The sequence below is a fragment of the Neovison vison genome, chromosome 7, assembly GCF_020171115.1.
Source record: "Neovison vison isolate M4711 chromosome 7, ASM_NN_V1, whole genome shotgun sequence".
NCBI classification, from domain to species: Eukaryota; Metazoa; Chordata; class Mammalia; order Carnivora; family Mustelidae; genus Neogale; species Neogale vison.
This window is the reverse complement of record NC_058097.1, coordinates 138,161,624-138,179,394: the sequence shown is the minus strand read 5'-3', so window position 1 is coordinate 138,179,394 and position 17,771 is coordinate 138,161,624. Positions and strand designations below refer to the sequence as shown.

General features: G+C 36.9%; 1 protein-coding gene across 9 annotated transcripts in view; it reads right to left on the bottom strand.

Annotated features, from left to right (window-relative positions):
* Window positions 1-17,771, bottom strand: part of PICALM (phosphatidylinositol binding clathrin assembly protein) — a 113,514-nt gene that overhangs the window by 55,338 nt on the left and 40,405 nt on the right. For all 9 annotated transcript variants that reach the window (XM_044258367.1, XM_044258364.1, XM_044258366.1 and 6 more), the window contains exons 2-5: window positions 14,096-14,238; window positions 10,390-10,465; window positions 7,240-7,342; window positions 210-303 (exon numbers count right to left, since the gene is read on the bottom strand). In XM_044258367.1, coding sequence (XP_044114302.1) covers window positions 210-303; window positions 7,240-7,342; window positions 10,390-10,465; window positions 14,096-14,238 — 416 coding nt within the window. The remainder of the gene's footprint in view (window positions 1-209; window positions 304-7,239; window positions 7,343-10,389; window positions 10,466-14,095; window positions 14,239-17,771) is intronic.

Genomic DNA, 17,771 nt, shown 5'->3' with positions numbered 1-17,771 from the left:
TCAGGTCATGATCCCAGGGTCCTGGGATAGAGCCCCGCATCGGGCTCTCTGCTCAGCAGGGAGCCTGCTTCCCTTCCTCTCTCTGTCTGCCTCTCTGCCTACTTGTGATCTCTGTCAAACAAATAACATCTTTAATAAATAAATAAATAAATAAATGCATATTTTTTAAATCTTAAATTTTTATAAAAGCATTTGTGCAATCAACTTACGTTAAAATCAAGAAGGGCATCCATCTGATTTTGAATAATTGGAACAGTTTTTAGGAGTTTTTCTGTGTTCATTGTCCTCATAACACCATCAGCCCTGTTTTTAAATTAAAAAAAAAAAAAAAGAATTGTTGTTAAATCTACATTTTAAGCTCTCATCTGGTTCTCTAAAGAAAACAAGTTGCTATAAAACATCACATATTTTTAAATCATTATCAAACCTGACACTTCAACGAAAGTCATACAAAGAAAAAACAAAACAGGAAACACTGTATGTCCAACATCAAAGAACTAAAAAAAAAAGTGTAAAAACATTAGACATAAAAATCAAAGTTTACATTATACAGCCAGATTTACAGCACATTTTTCACATGAGGAATCATCTGATCCTCACACCACTCATATGTGTAAAGGGCAGTTCTACAGATTTTTTTTTTTAATTAAAAAAAAAAAAGAAAGAAAGAAATCATCATTGGCCTCAAATCACTAAACATTTAGGACATGATGGAGCCAGGAGATGAACTCTAGTCAGAGGAAGCGCTGCTTTATTTAAGGGATTTTATTTATGACTCAAACAGCAATGACTTATAAGCCATTAAAATATGTGATATTTAAGAGGAATGCTTCAAATATTCTATTAAAATTTCCCAAAGATTTAAATATTACTTTAGATATTTAGTCTAAAGATATAAGAAATATTAGCAGTGTCAGAAAAAACTAGAATTTTACAAAAGTAGTCCCCAAAACACTAAATAAGAGGTACCTGGGGCTAAGGTACACAATGAACTATCAGGCTCCATTTTAAAGATTTTTTTTTTTTTTTAATTTATTTGAGAGAGAGACAGTGAGAGAGAGCATGAGCGAGGAGAAGGTCAGAGAGCGAAGCAGACTCCCCATGGAGCTGGGACTATCAGGCTCCATTTTAAGGGTTGGTGTATGTTTTTCAAATGCTCACCGAAATCCTATAGATAGACTATTCCCATTTTGTTTGATGAAGTTTTAGGTTCCTTGAGATATATGACTGTCTTAAGGTCAGAGAACTAATAGGTGGTAGGATCATTATGTAAACCCAGGTATATTACACTCAAGAACAGTGCTGTTCATAACCTTTTGTCAGAAAAAAAAAAAAATCACTTCCAGAAAGTGTGTAGACTTTCTCTAATTTACAAATGACCTACATTTACTTATAAACAGCCACTCCTCTCAACTTCAGTTAAAATGCACTAGTTTAGGTCATGTAGTAGAAAATCCATGTTGACTCTCCAATGGGTACTTGTCTAAAATTATATGACTAGACTTACAGTGTTTTCTTCACTATCACATTTTCCGTGTCTTGCTGGCTCCTCATTCTTTACTCATCCTCTAAAATACATGTTTTGTACCTTAAAGTGTTCTTGGCCCCATCCTCTACTCTATGCTTAAACCCCCAAGTAATCTGTCATTCCCAACACAGAAATCGCCAAGATGCCAATGACAGACTTATACTCCTAGACCAGAACTCCCAAGTTCCAAGTTAGTATGTCTAATTGCCCACTTCATATCTCATCTTGTATAAATAACAGGCATGTCAAAACTAGTATTTCCGAAACAAAATCCTTAATGTTGTACCACTATGCCCAATTCTACTCTAATCCAAATCTTCCCAGTAAAAGGTGCCCATCTCCCCAGGGACTTACACCAGAAACCCTAGGGACAATTTTGATTCCCCTTCTCTAAGTAGCTCTCACATCATGTCTTTCCAAAGAACTTCAAATTTCTCAATTAAGAAAAATCCTCACAACTACCAAATGCTTTTATTAGACTTTAAAAGACTCAAATAATTCACAAACCCAAGTGCTTTAATATGATTCAGACCAAATATAGGACAATTCATACTCCATACAGAACATCCAGTTTTAGGACTTATTAAATACATTATAATTAAATTCAGATACTTGTTTCTCAAATAAAAAAAGCAATGGATTAAAGGCTGGTTACCCATGTCCTTATTTACAGAAAATACCTGGGTTACTCTGTCTTTTGCTCATTATATAGTAGTGTCTTGATACTTTGAATCAAACCAATTCAGAATTCAAGGTAATTCAATTTTAAGTTAGTACTATCAAAAAGTGGAATGTTAAAAAGAAAACATAGGGACTGATATTTAATAACCAACTGAAAAGATCAATCTACAGGCAACTGGATCCATTTTTCATAGAACTATTTAATATGGGGCGCCTGGGTGGCTCAGCGGGTGAAGCCTCTACCTTTGGTTCAGGTCATGATCTCAGGGTCCTGGGACAGAGCCCCACATCAGGCTCTCTGCTCAGCAGGGAGCCTGCTTCCCCTCTCTCTCTGCCTGCCTCTCCGCTTACTTGCAATCTGTCTGTCAAATAAATAAAATAAAAAATCTTTTTTTTTTTATAAAATAAAAAATCTTAAAAAAAAAACTATTTAATATACTATTTACAAATTGCTCTAGTCATCTTTTCAAAAACGGCTAAACACCTACTATGTTTAGACACTGTGGTAAGTCCTGAAGATATATTATGACTAAGGTTATATTGCCCTCATGGAGGCGACATGTTAACATAAAATCTAACAACAGAAATAAAATTTCCTCAAAGAAATGTTTGAGTGAATTATTGAAGAATGACTAAGTATTTACCAAAATAACAAAAAAAGAGGCTTTATTTAAAGAAGGCAGTACTTATAAGCAAAAAGTCATTTAACCATTACTGGTTAATAATTCACCTTAATTTTTTAATATCCTATACCTCTATTAGAAAATATAGCTGATCTCCACCTCACGTTTTTTTATACCAAGATATGTTACAAATGAATCGAAGACTTTAACATAAAATACTATATCCAGGGTGCCTGGGTGGCTCAGTGGGTTAAGCCGCTGCCTTCGGCTCAGGTCATGATCTCAGAGTCCTGGAATCGAGTCCCACATCGGGCTCTCTGCTCAGCGGGGAGCCTGCTTCCCTCTCTCTCTCTCTCTCTGCCTGCCTCTCTGTCTACTTGTGGTTTCTCTCTGTCAAATAAATAAATAAAATCTTTAAAAAAAAATACTATATCCATAAATATATACAATGAAAACAAGAATAGGCAATTGATCATTTTGGAGGTAGAAAAGCTCATTTTGAGTATCCTTAAAAAGAGAAAAGCCATAAAAATAAAAGACTACTCATAAGATTTTAAAACTTTTCATAATGTTTAAAAAAGAGAGAATAGGGGCGCCTGGGTGGCTCAGTGGGTTAGGCCGCTGCCTTCGGCTCAGGTCATGATCTCAGGGTCCTGGGATCGAGTCCCGCATCGGCTCTCTGCTCAGCAGGGAGCCTGCTTCCTCCTCCTTCTCTCTCTACCTGCCTCTCCATCTACTTGTGATCTCTCTCTGTCAAATAAATAAATAAAATCTTTAATTAATAAATAAATAAATAAATAAATAAGAGAGAATATACTTGTAACTCATAACAATTTATTTTCCCAATAAACCAAAAGCTTATTTGTTGGAATGTCTGCCACGTGCTAAGCATTACACACAGTATTTAATTCTTATTACGATCCTAACAGACTAGTAATATCCCTGTTTTACATCTTACAGATGAAATTATTCAGAACTTAAATCAAGGCTTCTCCACTGTGTCAGAGCAAACAGTACAAATAGGCTATCTATGCACCAAGATATCAATCCTTAACCCTTCAGCCTCAAGAAGTGTTCTTAATTTAGTCCATTGTCCTGTACAAATACTATCAGTGTATGTGCCATATGGAAAAAAATTAGCACGATGGATATGTAATAAAAAGATCCTTGGGGGCACCTGGGTGGCTCAGTCACTAAGCGTCTGCCTTCGGCTCAGGTCATGATCCCAGAGTCGTGGGATCAAGCCCCACATCTGGCTTCCTGCTTCTCGGAGTTACCTATATTACCTATATTATTCTTGCAGCATTTCTGGAAGTGAGATTATTTCAAAATAAAATTATTTTTTAAAAGTGAGCAAGCTGGCTGAAGTATGTTACTAAAATTGAATGAAGCTAGAATTTAAACCCAGATTAATCTGACTAAACAGCCTGGGAGGGAGGGATGCATGGTTGCTGACACTCCCACTGCTTGTGCATGCACACTCTCTCTAAAAATGAATAAATAAAATCTTTAAAAAAAAATAATAAATAGCCTGTGACCTCTTAACATTAAACACAACAGGAAAGAATAAAATACCAAATAAGAAGGGGGCAAAAGATACTGAAAGGCAATGAACAAAGTATGGATTGCATTTTAAGAGACAAAGAGGCTCAGCATCACCATTTATTGAATTATTCAATCACTCAGTGTAAAATGAACACCCAGTAAGATACCTTTTCATGAGGATGGAAGAGTATAGAAGTATCTGTAATTGTATTTAAGTCAGTAATTTGGTACAACTTTTATAAAGGCCAATTTGTTGTTTTCTATTAAAATGTATACTGGTTTACATATACCAAACATACAAAATTATTACCCCAGTAAGTAAAACTTCACTATTTGCCACACAAATCCTCTCCAAAAATAAAACAACTCACTGAGGTTCAGCCATAATATGATACATTTCAAGCGCTGTCACTTTCTCAACTTATACCCTAATGTCCCATTATTTTTTCTTCCTTATATGCATGATCTGATAAATATATATGTATGTGTATTTGTCAATTTTGTGCCTCTTGGTTCACTCAATTATGGCTCCTTGATTCACCTTCCTTTCCCTTTAAGAGTAGTTTCCTTTATATCAATACTAAATATATTGTGATTAATCAAGGCTGTTCTCAGCCAAATAATAAAAAAGTCTGCTCTATTAAATACAGAGTGCAGCAACTCTCCTCAATCTCAAAACTAGCCCTTCAGATTAGGAAAAAAGTTACTACTTTAAAAAATCTATTAACATGGGGGCGACTGGGTGGCTCAGTTGTTAAGCATCTGCTTTGGCCCAGAGTTCTAGGATCGAGCCCTACATCGGGCTCCCTGCTCGGTGGAAAGCCTGCTTCTCCCTCTCCTACTCTCCCTGCTTGTGTTCCCTCTCTGCTGTGTGTCTCTCTGTCAAATAAATAAATAAAATACTTTAAAAAGTCTATTAATATGAAATCTACAAATTCCTGAAGATTAGTTTTACTGAACATACTTTATAGTGAAATATTATAGAAGTCAAAATGGAAAATGGTTCATGGGATAGAATACTGGAATTAAGAACCCGATTTTTAAGACGAACTCCTCAATTATCCTCTCACAAACAACAAAGTACTTTAAGATAGGAAACAAAATCTGTGGAATTTAGTTTTGGTAAATTCCAAACTAATCACCTTCTAATAGTACACAGAACATTTAGGTTTTAAAGATGCCTAGTGGGATGCCTGCGTGGCTCAGTCAGTTAAGCAGCTGCCTTCGGCTCAGGTCATGATCCCAGCGTCCTGGGATCGAATCCCACATCAGGCTCCTTGCTCCTCGGGGAGCCTGCTTCTCCCTCTGCCTGTCACTCTGCCTCCCTGTACTCTCTCTATCTCTCTGACAAATAAATAAATAAATAAATAAATAAAATAGATTGAATGAATAAATAAATAAGATATGCCTAGAGTCACCTGGGTGGCTCAGTTAGTTAAGGGTCTGACTCTTGGTTTGAGCTCAGGTCATGATCTCTCACTCATGGGATCAAGCTGAGTCAGGCTCCATGCTCAGCCCAGAATCTGCTTGGTATTCTCTCCCTCTGCCTCCCTCCCACCCCTCCTCGCCCCCCACCCCACCCTGCACGTGCAGGCAAACTCTCAAATAAATAAAATCTTTTAAAAATAAAAATTTAAAGCTGAGGCGCCTGGGTGGCTCAGTCGGGCATCAGACTCTTGCTTTGGGCTCAGGTCATGGTCTCCCAGTTGTGGGACTGAGCCCCACTTCGGGATCTGCATTCACCAGATCTGCATTCTGCTGGAGATTAATCTCCCTCTCCCTCTGCTCCTCCCCCTGTTCCTGCACTCACAAGCACACTCTCTCTCTCAAATAAATAAATAAAATCTTTAAAAACTAATGGTTAAATAACCAAGTAGTTATTTCTACATTTGTATTAAATTTTCCATTGAAGTCTAATAATTTAACATTTCAAGAGAACAATTTAAAGAAAATGTTAATTGCTTAGAGATTTGAGCAGTAGGGAAATTCAGAAAGGCATTTATCAAAATATTTCTGCAGATGCCAGATTCCCCTTAGGGCAGTCCTTTAGAGCTATAAGTCACCAATGCCCCTTAAGAATGTCTTTATTGGCTTTTTTTTTTACATTTTATTCATTTATTTGACAGAGATCACAAGTAGGCAGAGAGGCAGGCAGAGAGAGGGAAAAGCAGGCTTCCCGCTGAGCAGAGAGACTGATGTGGGGCTTGATCCCAAGACCCTGGGACCATGACCTGAGTCAGAGGCAGAGGCTTTAACCCACTGAGCCACCCAGGTGCCCCTTTAGTGGCTTTTTCCTAAGCTCTTCTATCATATACCCCAAGAAAAATCTATATACCAGGTTGTATCAGGTAGCAATCCACACTGCAACAAGGATGCTACAACTTGAATACATTTTGCTAGGTGAGAAAAGCCAGACTCAAAAGGCCACGTAACATATGATTTCATTTACATAAAATATCCAGAATAGGCAAATCCATAAACACAAAGTAGATTTGTAGATGCCAGGGTCTGAAGGAAGATGGAAACGGGAAGTGATTCCTAATGGGTGTGAGGTTTCTTCCAGAAATGATGAAATGTTCCGAGATTAGACAGAAATGTGGCACAACTTTGTAATATACTAAAACCCACTTAATTATATACTTTAAAAGAGTGAATTCTAGATTGTGTGAATCGTATCTCAATAAAGCTGTTATCCTAGCACAAAAAGCGTATGATGTACTTCAAAGAAATATAAATTCATCATTCAAAACTGGTCTAACATTTCACAATTTGTAACTTAATAATTTCTATGGATTACATTTTAAAATAGCCAAATACACCAGATATTAAAAAAAAGAAAGAAAGAAAGAAAGCTTAACTCACCCCCTTTTCACTTTTGTGAAATCAAATGCAACCTGTCTGTATGAAACTGCTTTTTCATTGAGATATCTACTATACCGCCTAATAAATGTAGACATGTCATATCCTGTAAGAAACAAAAAATGTTTTCACAAATTACTGAAATCCCAATTTGCTTAGAAAACCAACTCATTTCATCCAATGACAATATCTTGATATCCCAACTCAATCTAACGATGTATATTGTGACTAATAATAGTATTACATTAAAATCTCTAAGACCTCACATGTTTTAAGTCAGGAAAGTCCTATGTGGCTTTGAAAAACCTCCCCCCACTTATAATTTCACTAATAAATATTTCTATTTTACCTCTAACCAACATTCCTACCACAACTGGAAAACCGTGTTCTCTTAAACACTCTTTGATAACCTCATAATTCAAATTTAACATCCTATGGGACCATAAGCCCCTTCCTCAAATCATTTAGCAATTTAATAATTTTCATACTTGTGAAATCTTCAGTTGTGTATTATTTGTAACTACCAAACTTACATATGCCAATCTTGTAAGAAGTGCATAAAATTATTGCATAGTACAATGAAAGAAACAGCAATATGCAAGTTTAAAGCGTAAGAAACTAGAGGGATATTTTTGATAAAACTTTCGCTAAGATTTTATCATAATCACGAGATTTGAAAACTTCAGCAACATAAGATCAAATCAATGTTGTTTAAAAAGCAACTTTTATTTTAATTATTGCTTTGCTCAAGGAGTCTACAATTTTTGCTACTCATTAAAAAGCAGGTCCATCTTATTTTAGCTCATCTTCATCTAATAAATTTCACTTTATTTGATGATCTCTACAACTTTTAAAAGACAATAGCAAAAGGTAACATTTTTGTGACTGGATTTAACACCATTACCAATTCATTTATTCAGCAAATATTTATTGAGAGCCTACTCAGTGCTGCTGGAGAAAAACCAATGAACAAAATGGAACAAAGAAATGACTGCCCTCATATATTCTCATAACTACTACTGTATTGTATAAGGTGTTACATATATTCCCTACCTCTTTTAGTTTCTGACACTTTCCCTGAACACTGTGTTCCCATAATACTCTTATTCCGTGTTTAGTTTCTACCTCTTTGATGTACAGTGTTTAACTCACTAGACTAGAGGCTTATTTATACTTATACACACCCAGTATAACATCCAGTGTGTGCATGTGTATATATATACATACACACAAACACACCCCCCCATATATATATTATGTATACACACACACACACACACACATATAGAACATAACAGACTTCACCCAACAAAATACATATGAAAAAAAAATTATTTGTCAAAACCACTGAATCACATGCTTTTATTTACTTTCTGGGCTTTCTCTACAGAACAGGAGCTTTAAATAAAAGGCCTAAAAAATTATCTCTACATAAAAGGAACAAAAGTCCTAAAACCTTATTACTAGAAGTGCTTAATTTCCATCTTAAGAAAGTAGAAAATCAGTAGCTAATAAGGCACCCAAAATTCCCCATTTGGACAAATGCATATACTCTGCTTTTGAGTAGTGGTTTGCAAACCGTTTTCCAGAGATTCTTAACTTCTAATGAAGTGAATGAAGGGAAACAATAAAAAATACGAGCAAGTAGAGTTTCTTCCATATCCCTGAGAAGAGACCAACTCCAGTTTTATCTGCTAGATATTTCTGGTTTCTATTTAAGGTTTTACTTGAAAAAGGTATTCTACTGCTAATTTATTCTTAACCACTGAGAGTACTACTCCTCTTAAAGAAAAATCAATCTTGTAACACTCAGTCCTATGTAGTGATTACTGGCCTTCCAAAATCTCTGGAAGATAGGGTATTTGATTCATTCTAATTAATACTCCCATCTGCCCAAAGTGAACAAGTAATGAACTGGGCAGTCCATGGCCCAAACACTGCTAGTCACTAAATTCCATTGATGTTACCTCCACAAGACATATTATTCTTGTCCTCACTATCTTTCTACTAGTGACCAGAACAAGGACCAGAACAGTCTCAATGTCTTTAAGACTTTATCACTCTAATCCAACCTGTACTGACCTATGGCAATTTCTTTATAACACACACTCCCTCTCCCCTTCTTCCTCAAATCAAAAAACTCTGATGGTTTCTCACTGCATTATAAAACCCCAACTCTATAAAAATCTTCCATGTCTGACTTTGGCCCCAAACAGCTTCTTGAAGGCCATCTGCCACTACATGTCCTGCAATACGTCACTTGTAAATTCTATTCATATTCATTTGCTCTACAAATCTTAAATATCCCATACTCCTTCATTATCTGTGTACATCTATGTACTTTTGCTTAAACCAACCCACATCCTTGTCCATCTTTCGAAGCCCCCCAAAAAATCTCCCCTTCTCCAAAGACATTTCCCAGATTGAGCCCTACTGTTGAATATTCCCAAGTCGTATGGTATGTCCCTTATGATGTCATTCCTAGATTTGACCCTGTACAATGTTAACAGCCTAGTTCTCGAGCTAAGTACAACAGATCCCAGTAATACAGAACATGCATGGAGCACATAGCAATCTCAAGTTACTGAATTAAAAGTAGAATAAATAACAGATGTGAGCATCAGTGAGTAACTCATCCGAATAACATACCATACTTACCTTTGCTACTAAAATATATAATATTCCCAGCTACATTTTTAAAATAAAGCATAAAATAACAGTAACAATGAAATCTCATACTTACATAGTGTTTCCTGTGTGCCAGGCATTGTTGTAAGCACTTTACATTTATTAACTAGATTAAGCCTCTTTACAACCCTAGAGAGTAAGTGCTATCGTTATTCCTGACTCTACAGACCCAGAGAGGTGAAGTAAGTTGCTCAAATTCACACTGTTGGTTAGTAGTAAAGATGGGACTAAAACCCAGGTAGTTAAATTCCAGAATCCATGCTCTGAAACCACTATCCAATTCTATTTCTTAGAGTTCTAGGTGTCAAGCACTAAAGTCAATGTAATCATCACATTAAAAGGCAGTCTTTTCCTCCTTATACCTTTCACTAAAATATGTGATTCCTCCACAGCTAAAAGACAGAGTTCAACTCTGCAGTAGTCATCATATAGGGTTGATGTTCTATAATGAAAAATTGTCTTTACCTTGCAATCCACTTTTATCCAAAAAATTGCTTAAGTTAAACAGCGTGTTTCTTGAAGCCAAATACTGAATAAAGCGCTGGAAAACAAACAAATGATTATGTCAAATTAAGGTAATGTCATCTAACAACCTCTAATTCAACAATGGGGAAGGGAATGTGTTTAACACATTCTGTTAAGCTTATCTAACTTAAATTTCTCATTCTCAGTCCTACTAACAAGTTACCAAACCTAAATACATAATCCATGTATGTCACTAGCACAAAGGAATTTATTAAATCCTAATGCTCATGGCTTTGGCATAAGCATCAAAATAAAAGGAAATAGGCACTTTTACCCTGGAATCAGAAATTCTGGCTTTACTACAGCATTATTAGAGCTATAGCTAATCACACTTAAGTGGCATCTTTACTTTAAACAGCTACCTGATGATCCATACTTTTATGACATTTTTAAGAATGAAATACTTACAATCATACAAGAGAACAGTATTACAGATATCCCCTCACCCACTGTCCAGATTAAACCGAGGCCATATTTACTTTAGATCGTCTTACAGAAACAAAACATTAAAGAGTCTATTGAAGCACTCCTTCTATCTCATTTCCTTCCCTCTTCAAAATCAATCACTTTTCTGTAGTAGGTTATCTATCACTCTAACACATATTTTTATAATTTTTCTATTTAACTCATACAAGGTACAAATTTTCTTTTCTATTTTAAAATTACAGAAAAATCATACTGTACTTATTCTTTTCCAATGTGCTTAAAATTTTTAATAACTTTTCCTCAAGAACTATCCATTTAATATATGTAGATCTAGTTCACTCATTTAAAGTGATGTTCTAGTACTTCAGTGACCTACTATATCATTATGTATTCATTTCTTCATGGATGTTTAAGTTCTTTCCAATTTCACTATTATTAACAATGTTTCATAGGCATCTTTGTATTGGTCTCCCTGTGCAAACATATAGGAGTTTACCATGATATAAACTTAGGGTAGAATGGCTGGATCAGCATGTATGTAAAGGTCATCTCAAAATTCTGCCAAATTCTCTCCGAAGTACTTACCACAGAACACAACCTTAACTTCCCTTTTTATATACCCTCTAAAATAGCTAATTCCTTTCAATTTCACTTCTCCTTAGGATTTCCTTCTTTTTTTTTCCAATGTGTGCAGAGGGTTACATCAATTAGGGTATACACCATCACTCCCCTAATCTTGTTCATCTGCCTTCACCTCAAACTAACAAGCCAAGATTTTGAAAAACAATTTGTAAATTGAAGGCTCACATTTCATCATTTACCCTAAAATGACTGGTTGCAAAAAAGTGTTAAAATATCCCAAGACAAAAGGTCCCCAGGTGGCTCAGTTGATTAAGTGTCTGCCTACAGCTCAAATCATGATCCCAGGGGCCTGGGATCCAGTCCTGAACGGGTCTCCCTGCTCAGCAGAGAGTCTGCTTCTCCCTCTGCCAAGATTCCCCATCGGAAGTAAAAAAATAAAATCTTGAACAAAATACTAAGACAATATTAACTCTAAAATTAATCTAAAATACTAAGACAATATCACTTCTCAGTGGTGATAATTCTTTATTGTGGGAAGTTTGCCCCGTGCATTATTATATTTAGAAGCATTCTTGGCCTCTGTCTAGGGGTGCCAAGACCATCCCCATCATTTTTGACAAATGTCCCCTGGCAGGGGCAGAACAGGGGATCACTTTCCTCCTTTCCTGATAGTATTCTCATCACCAACAGCACAGTAAAATCATATGCATAGTTTCTCAAAGACTAATAAACCTGTCAATGAGAAGAACATCACATTTGTCTTAGCTTAAGGGAAATTAAACATGGGTTTATCTAAAAACCACACAGAAACGCTATCATCTCTCTTCTCCTGTCAGTCAAATGTAAGGAATGACAGTCAATTTTGGTTTCTTTGCCTTTGTCAAGGTTTTACTTCTAATATTCTCACCTTATTTACAGTCTCTAAAAGCCATTACTAATAGTTTTCCTCTTAATTTGGCATTCTAATTGGTTGTATTTGTGGCTTTTACTTTTTAAAGAATAAACTATAAATATTTTTTAAAAAGGTGAAAAATATAGTAAGCCTGAAATTCTTCAGAATGATCATAATCTTAAATAAACAAAGTATCAACAAAAACAGAAACTATTACCCTAGTTAAGATCAAAATGCTTCAAGTTATATTAAAGCTAGTATATCCAAATATTTTGATTGACTTTGTACACTGGTTATAATAAAATAGAAAGCAACTGAGTAGCATATGTCCTAAAAATGATCGAGTCTATTGACTAAGCAATCATATTTCAGCTAACACGTCTGGAAATAACTTTTGGGGGCGCCTGGGTGGCTCGATGGGTTAAAGCCTCTGCCTTCGGCTCAGGTCATGATCCCAGGGTCCTGGGATCGAGCCCCACATCGGGCTCTCTGCTCGGCAGGGAGCCTGCTTCCCCTCCTCCCTCTCTGTCTGCCTCTCTCCCTCCTTATTTATATAAATAAATATAATCTTTAAAAAATAATAATAATAATCAGAAAGCAAAATTTCTAGGAAAGGGAAAGTTAAGAAAATTATAGAATATATGACCCATTAGGTTGTCACTAAAAATGATAAATATAAAAAAAACAGAATATGGAAAAGCTTATGGTTTCATGTTATATAAAAAAGCTAAATGTAATATTTTATCTAAATTTTGATTGTAGCTATAAAAAAATAACTCCTGGACAAGGGCCAGAAGGGAACACCAAAATACACATACAGTAAGATCTGCTGCAATGAAATAGGTAAATTCTTGCTTTAATTCTGAACTTCAGTGATGCTTTCTGGTATCTGCCAAAGCTGACAGCAGAGCTTTATCACTGAAAAGCCCAAAATGAATAAAGTGATGGATGTTGGAAAGTCATTATGCTCAGAAGTCTAATACCAATAACTAAAGTCCCTCCCCATTTCTCCAGAAGCCATCTCTCAGCAACCAGTGGGCTGCATTTTTCTAAAGTGCATACTAAATGTAGATTTATCTACACGCATTAAAATATTCTTTTAACATAATTTTAAATGTTTGCTTTAACTCAACTTCACAAGTAAGTATACTGGGCTGAGGAAACCATTTAAGATAAGAACTAAAAAATCTGTTGCTAGGCTATCACGGAAAACAAGACATTTCTCTCCAATGTTAAAACGCAAAAGCTTACACATCTTTTTGTTAACTTTTTGGGGAATGAAGACTTCAAAGAAGACTTAAGACACACCTCTGCTTAAGGCACCCTTAAACAGTCCCTCTCAGCAAATGCCATCTTAGTCCCCAATATAATAGCTTTCAACTAAGTGAAGTGGTTCCAGAGACTGTATGAAATGAGACAGACATCTGAGCCACAATAAAGCAAAAAGACATAAGGTCTACACATAAGGTCTACAAAGACCAGTGCTCCTTACAGAACCTACCTTTAGAGATTAATCTCTGTTTCTTGATCCCATTATAAGTCCTCTGTGCTTTGACCCACTTTCGTTTCCCAACTTACAGACCATCTCCTCAAATTGTACAATCTACAATTATATTTCTGCCTAGTCACTTTGCCCTTTTAACCTGTTATTACTGGTTGCTGAAGTCGTTCCTAAAATTTCAGTGGGAGAATCAAGCTGAATTATCAGTCATCACAGCAGTATGGTTAATTAAAAATAGGGCTTACCTCATTTCCATACACCATCAAATGATGAGTTGTAATGAGAGATTTGAAGACCACCACCCAACTACTGTTAGTAGTTCTTTCAAATAAACTGTCTGCCAACTGTGGGATGTTCACATTCATTTCATTTGTGCACTGAATTAAGTCTGCAATTAAACAACAACAACAACAAAAGGATTTAATCTCTAGCTTTAATTTACTAATTTAAGATGTGCATGCTGACAAGTGGAAAACCTAACAGTGGAGCAACCACCGATAGTCTGGAGAAGTTATTAAAAAATCTCTTAGGAGAACAACTGAGACCACTGAGAAGTTAAGAGGATACTGATTAGGGTCACATAAATGATCAGTAACAGCAAGTAAATCAAACTTCCTCTGAGAGCAATTCACCCTCAAATATTCTATTTATCTCAAAAGAAGCTATTTCAAAGAACTTGAATTCTTGAAGAACTTTCAATTCTGTTAATACTCATAAACCTTCAGAACTACAATGCTAGGATTATTCATCCCTACCATTAAAAAAGAAAACTTAAATCATATATATGGAAGCATGAACAAGCTGAGGGTCAAACTACCTTTATTAATATTCTCCCTAGAATGCTATGTTTGCATTATTAAAAAAACAGAGCAGTTATGTGGTCTGAGAGTAGGCAGGATCTCAACTTGTTTATATAAATTTTCATTCTTCTCTCCCTTCAGTTTTACTGAGTTAGCTCAGTCACCAGTTGGTATCAACTAGCTAATACTAACAAATAAAACTGGAAACTAACACGAGTTTTTGCTGCATAAATTTCCAAGTAAGAAATGATCCAGGAACTTCATTTGCTATTACTCTGAACAGTTAAAACAACGTATGTTCCAATTTTTTTTTAAAGATTTTATTTATTTATTTGTCAGAGAGAGAGAAAGAGAGAGAGTGTGCATGAGAGCAAGTACAGGCAGACAGAGTGGCAGGCAGAGACAGAGAGAAGCAGGCTCCCTGCCAAGCAAGAAGCCCGATGTGCGACTCGATCCCAGGACACTGGGATCATGACCTGAGCCTAAGGCAGCCGATTAACCAACTGAGCCACCCAGGCGTCCCCGTACATTCCAACTGTATGTCTTAAACAGGAGAGCATTATTATAAAATGGTCCAACACAATTGTTTCAGCACCAAAACTGAGGGAGAGGCAGCTCTAAACAGACCTCAGAGTTTTACCTCCAATGTATTCAAGAGACATTATTTTCAAATTCAATGAAGAAAATAAAAATACAATCCAATTTAGAGAACAGAGAGGAAGACCAAGAAATGAGTTGTTTTAAAGTATGTTTAAAAATATACAAGTATCGAAGATGGCGGAGAAGTAGGAGGCTGAGACTACATCAGGTAGCAGGAAATCAGCTAGACAGCTTATCAAACCATTGCAAACACCTACAAATTCAACAGGAGATCGAAGAGAGGAAGAACAGCAATTCTAGAAACAGAAAATCGACCACTTTCTGAAAGGTAGGACCTGCAGAGAAGTGAATCCAAAGCGACGGGAAAATAGACCTGGGGGGGGGGCGGTACACGACACAACCTCCCGGCAAACGTTGGAGCAACGGAGCACAAAATCAGTACTTTCAAAAAAGTCTGCTCCACTGAGGGACATAGCTCCAGAGGCTAAACCAGGGTGAAGCCCACGCGGAGCCAGCGTGGCCCTAGGTCCCACAGGGTCACAGAAGGATTGGGGGTGTCTGAGTGGCACAGAGCTCACAGGTATTAGACTGGGGAAGTCGGCTACAGAGACAGAGCCAAGGAGTGAGCTCTCAGCTCAGGTTCACCTTGAACCGGTTACAGGCTGGGTGAGCTCGGAGCACGGCAGAGGCCAGGGAGACGGGAGTGATTGGGCTTTTTTCTCTGAGGGCGCACTGAGGAGTTGGGCCCCAAGCTCTCGGCTCCTCCGGCCGGAGACTTGGAGGCTGCCATTTTTATTCCCATCCTCGGGAACTCTACAGAAAGCGTTCAGGGGACAAAGTCTCCCGATTAAGGGCGGTGCAATTCCGACTGGGGCAAAGACACTTGAGAATCACTACAACAGGCCCCTCCCCCAGAAGATCAACAAGAAATCCAGCCAAGACAAAGTTCACCTACCAAGGAGAGCTGCAGAATTCCAGTGGAAGAGAAAGCAAAGCATGGAACTCATGGCTTTTTCCCCACAATTCTTTTTTTTTTTTTTTTTTTAATATTTATTTATTTATTTGACAGACATAGATCACAAGTAGGCAGAGAGGCAGGCACAGAGAGAGGGGGAAGCAGGCTCCCCACTGAGCAGAGAGCCCGATGTGGGGCCCGATCCCAAGAGCCCGGGATCATGACCCGAGCCGAAGGCAGAGTCCTCAACCCACTGAGCCAACCAGGCGCCCCATCTCCCCACGATTCTTTAGTCTTAAAGTTAATTTAATTTTTCTTTAATTTTTTTCTTCTGCTCAATTTTTTTTAACATTTACCCTTTTCTTTTTTAACGTTTTTAAACTAGTTTATCTAATATATATAATTTTTCTTTTTTATATTTTTTATTTATTGGTTTTCTTTTAATTTTTTTTTTTCCCTGAACTTCTTTTTATCCCCTTTCTCCCTCCCACGATTTGGGGTGTCTTCTAATTTGGTTAAAGCACATTTTCCTGGGGTCTTTGCCACCCTTTCAGTATTTTATTTGCTCCTTCATATACTCTTATCTGGACAAAATGACAAGGCAGAAAAACTCACCACAAAAAAAAAGAACAAGAGGCAGTACCGAAGGCTAGGGACCTAATCAATACAGACATTGGTAATACGTCAGATAAAGAGTTCAGAATGACGATTCTCAAGGATCTAGCCAGGCTCGAAAAAGGCATGGAAGATATTAGAGAAACCCTCTCTGGAGAGATAAAAGCCCTTTCTGGAGAAATAAAAGAACTAAAATCTAACCAAGTTGAAATTTAAAAAGCTATTAATGAGGTGCAATAAAAAATGGAGGCTCTTACTGCTAGGATAAATGAGGCAGAAGAATGAATTAGTGATATAGAAGACCAAATGACAGAGAATAAAAAAGCTGAACAAAAGAGGGACAAACAGCTACTGGACCATGAGGGGAGAATTCGAGAGATAAGTGACAACATAAGACAAAACAAGATTAGAATAATTGGGATTCCAGAAGAAGGAGAAAGAGAGAGGGGAGCAGAAGGTATATTGGAGAGAATTATTGTAGAGAATTTCCCTAATATGGCAAAGGGAAAAAGCATCAAAATCCAGGAGGTGCAGAGAACCCACGCCCCCGTCAAAATCAACAAGAATAGGTCCACACCTCGTCACCTAATAGTAAAAATTACAAGTCTTAGCGACAAAGAGAAAATCCTGAAAGCAGCCCGGGAAAAGAAGTCTGTTACATACAATGGTTAAAAATATTAGACTGGCAGAAGACTTACCCACAGAGACCTAGCAGGTCAGAAAGAGCTGGCATTATATATTCAGAGCACTCAACGAGAAAAACATGCAGCCAAGAATACTATATCCAGGTAGGCTATCATTGAAAATAGAAGGAGAGATTAAACGCTTCCAGGACAAACAAAAACTGAAAGAATTTGCAAACACCAAACCAGCTCTACAGGAAACACTGAAAGGGGTCCTCTAAGCAAAGATAGAGCCTAAAAGTAGTATATCAGAAAGGAACAGAGAAAA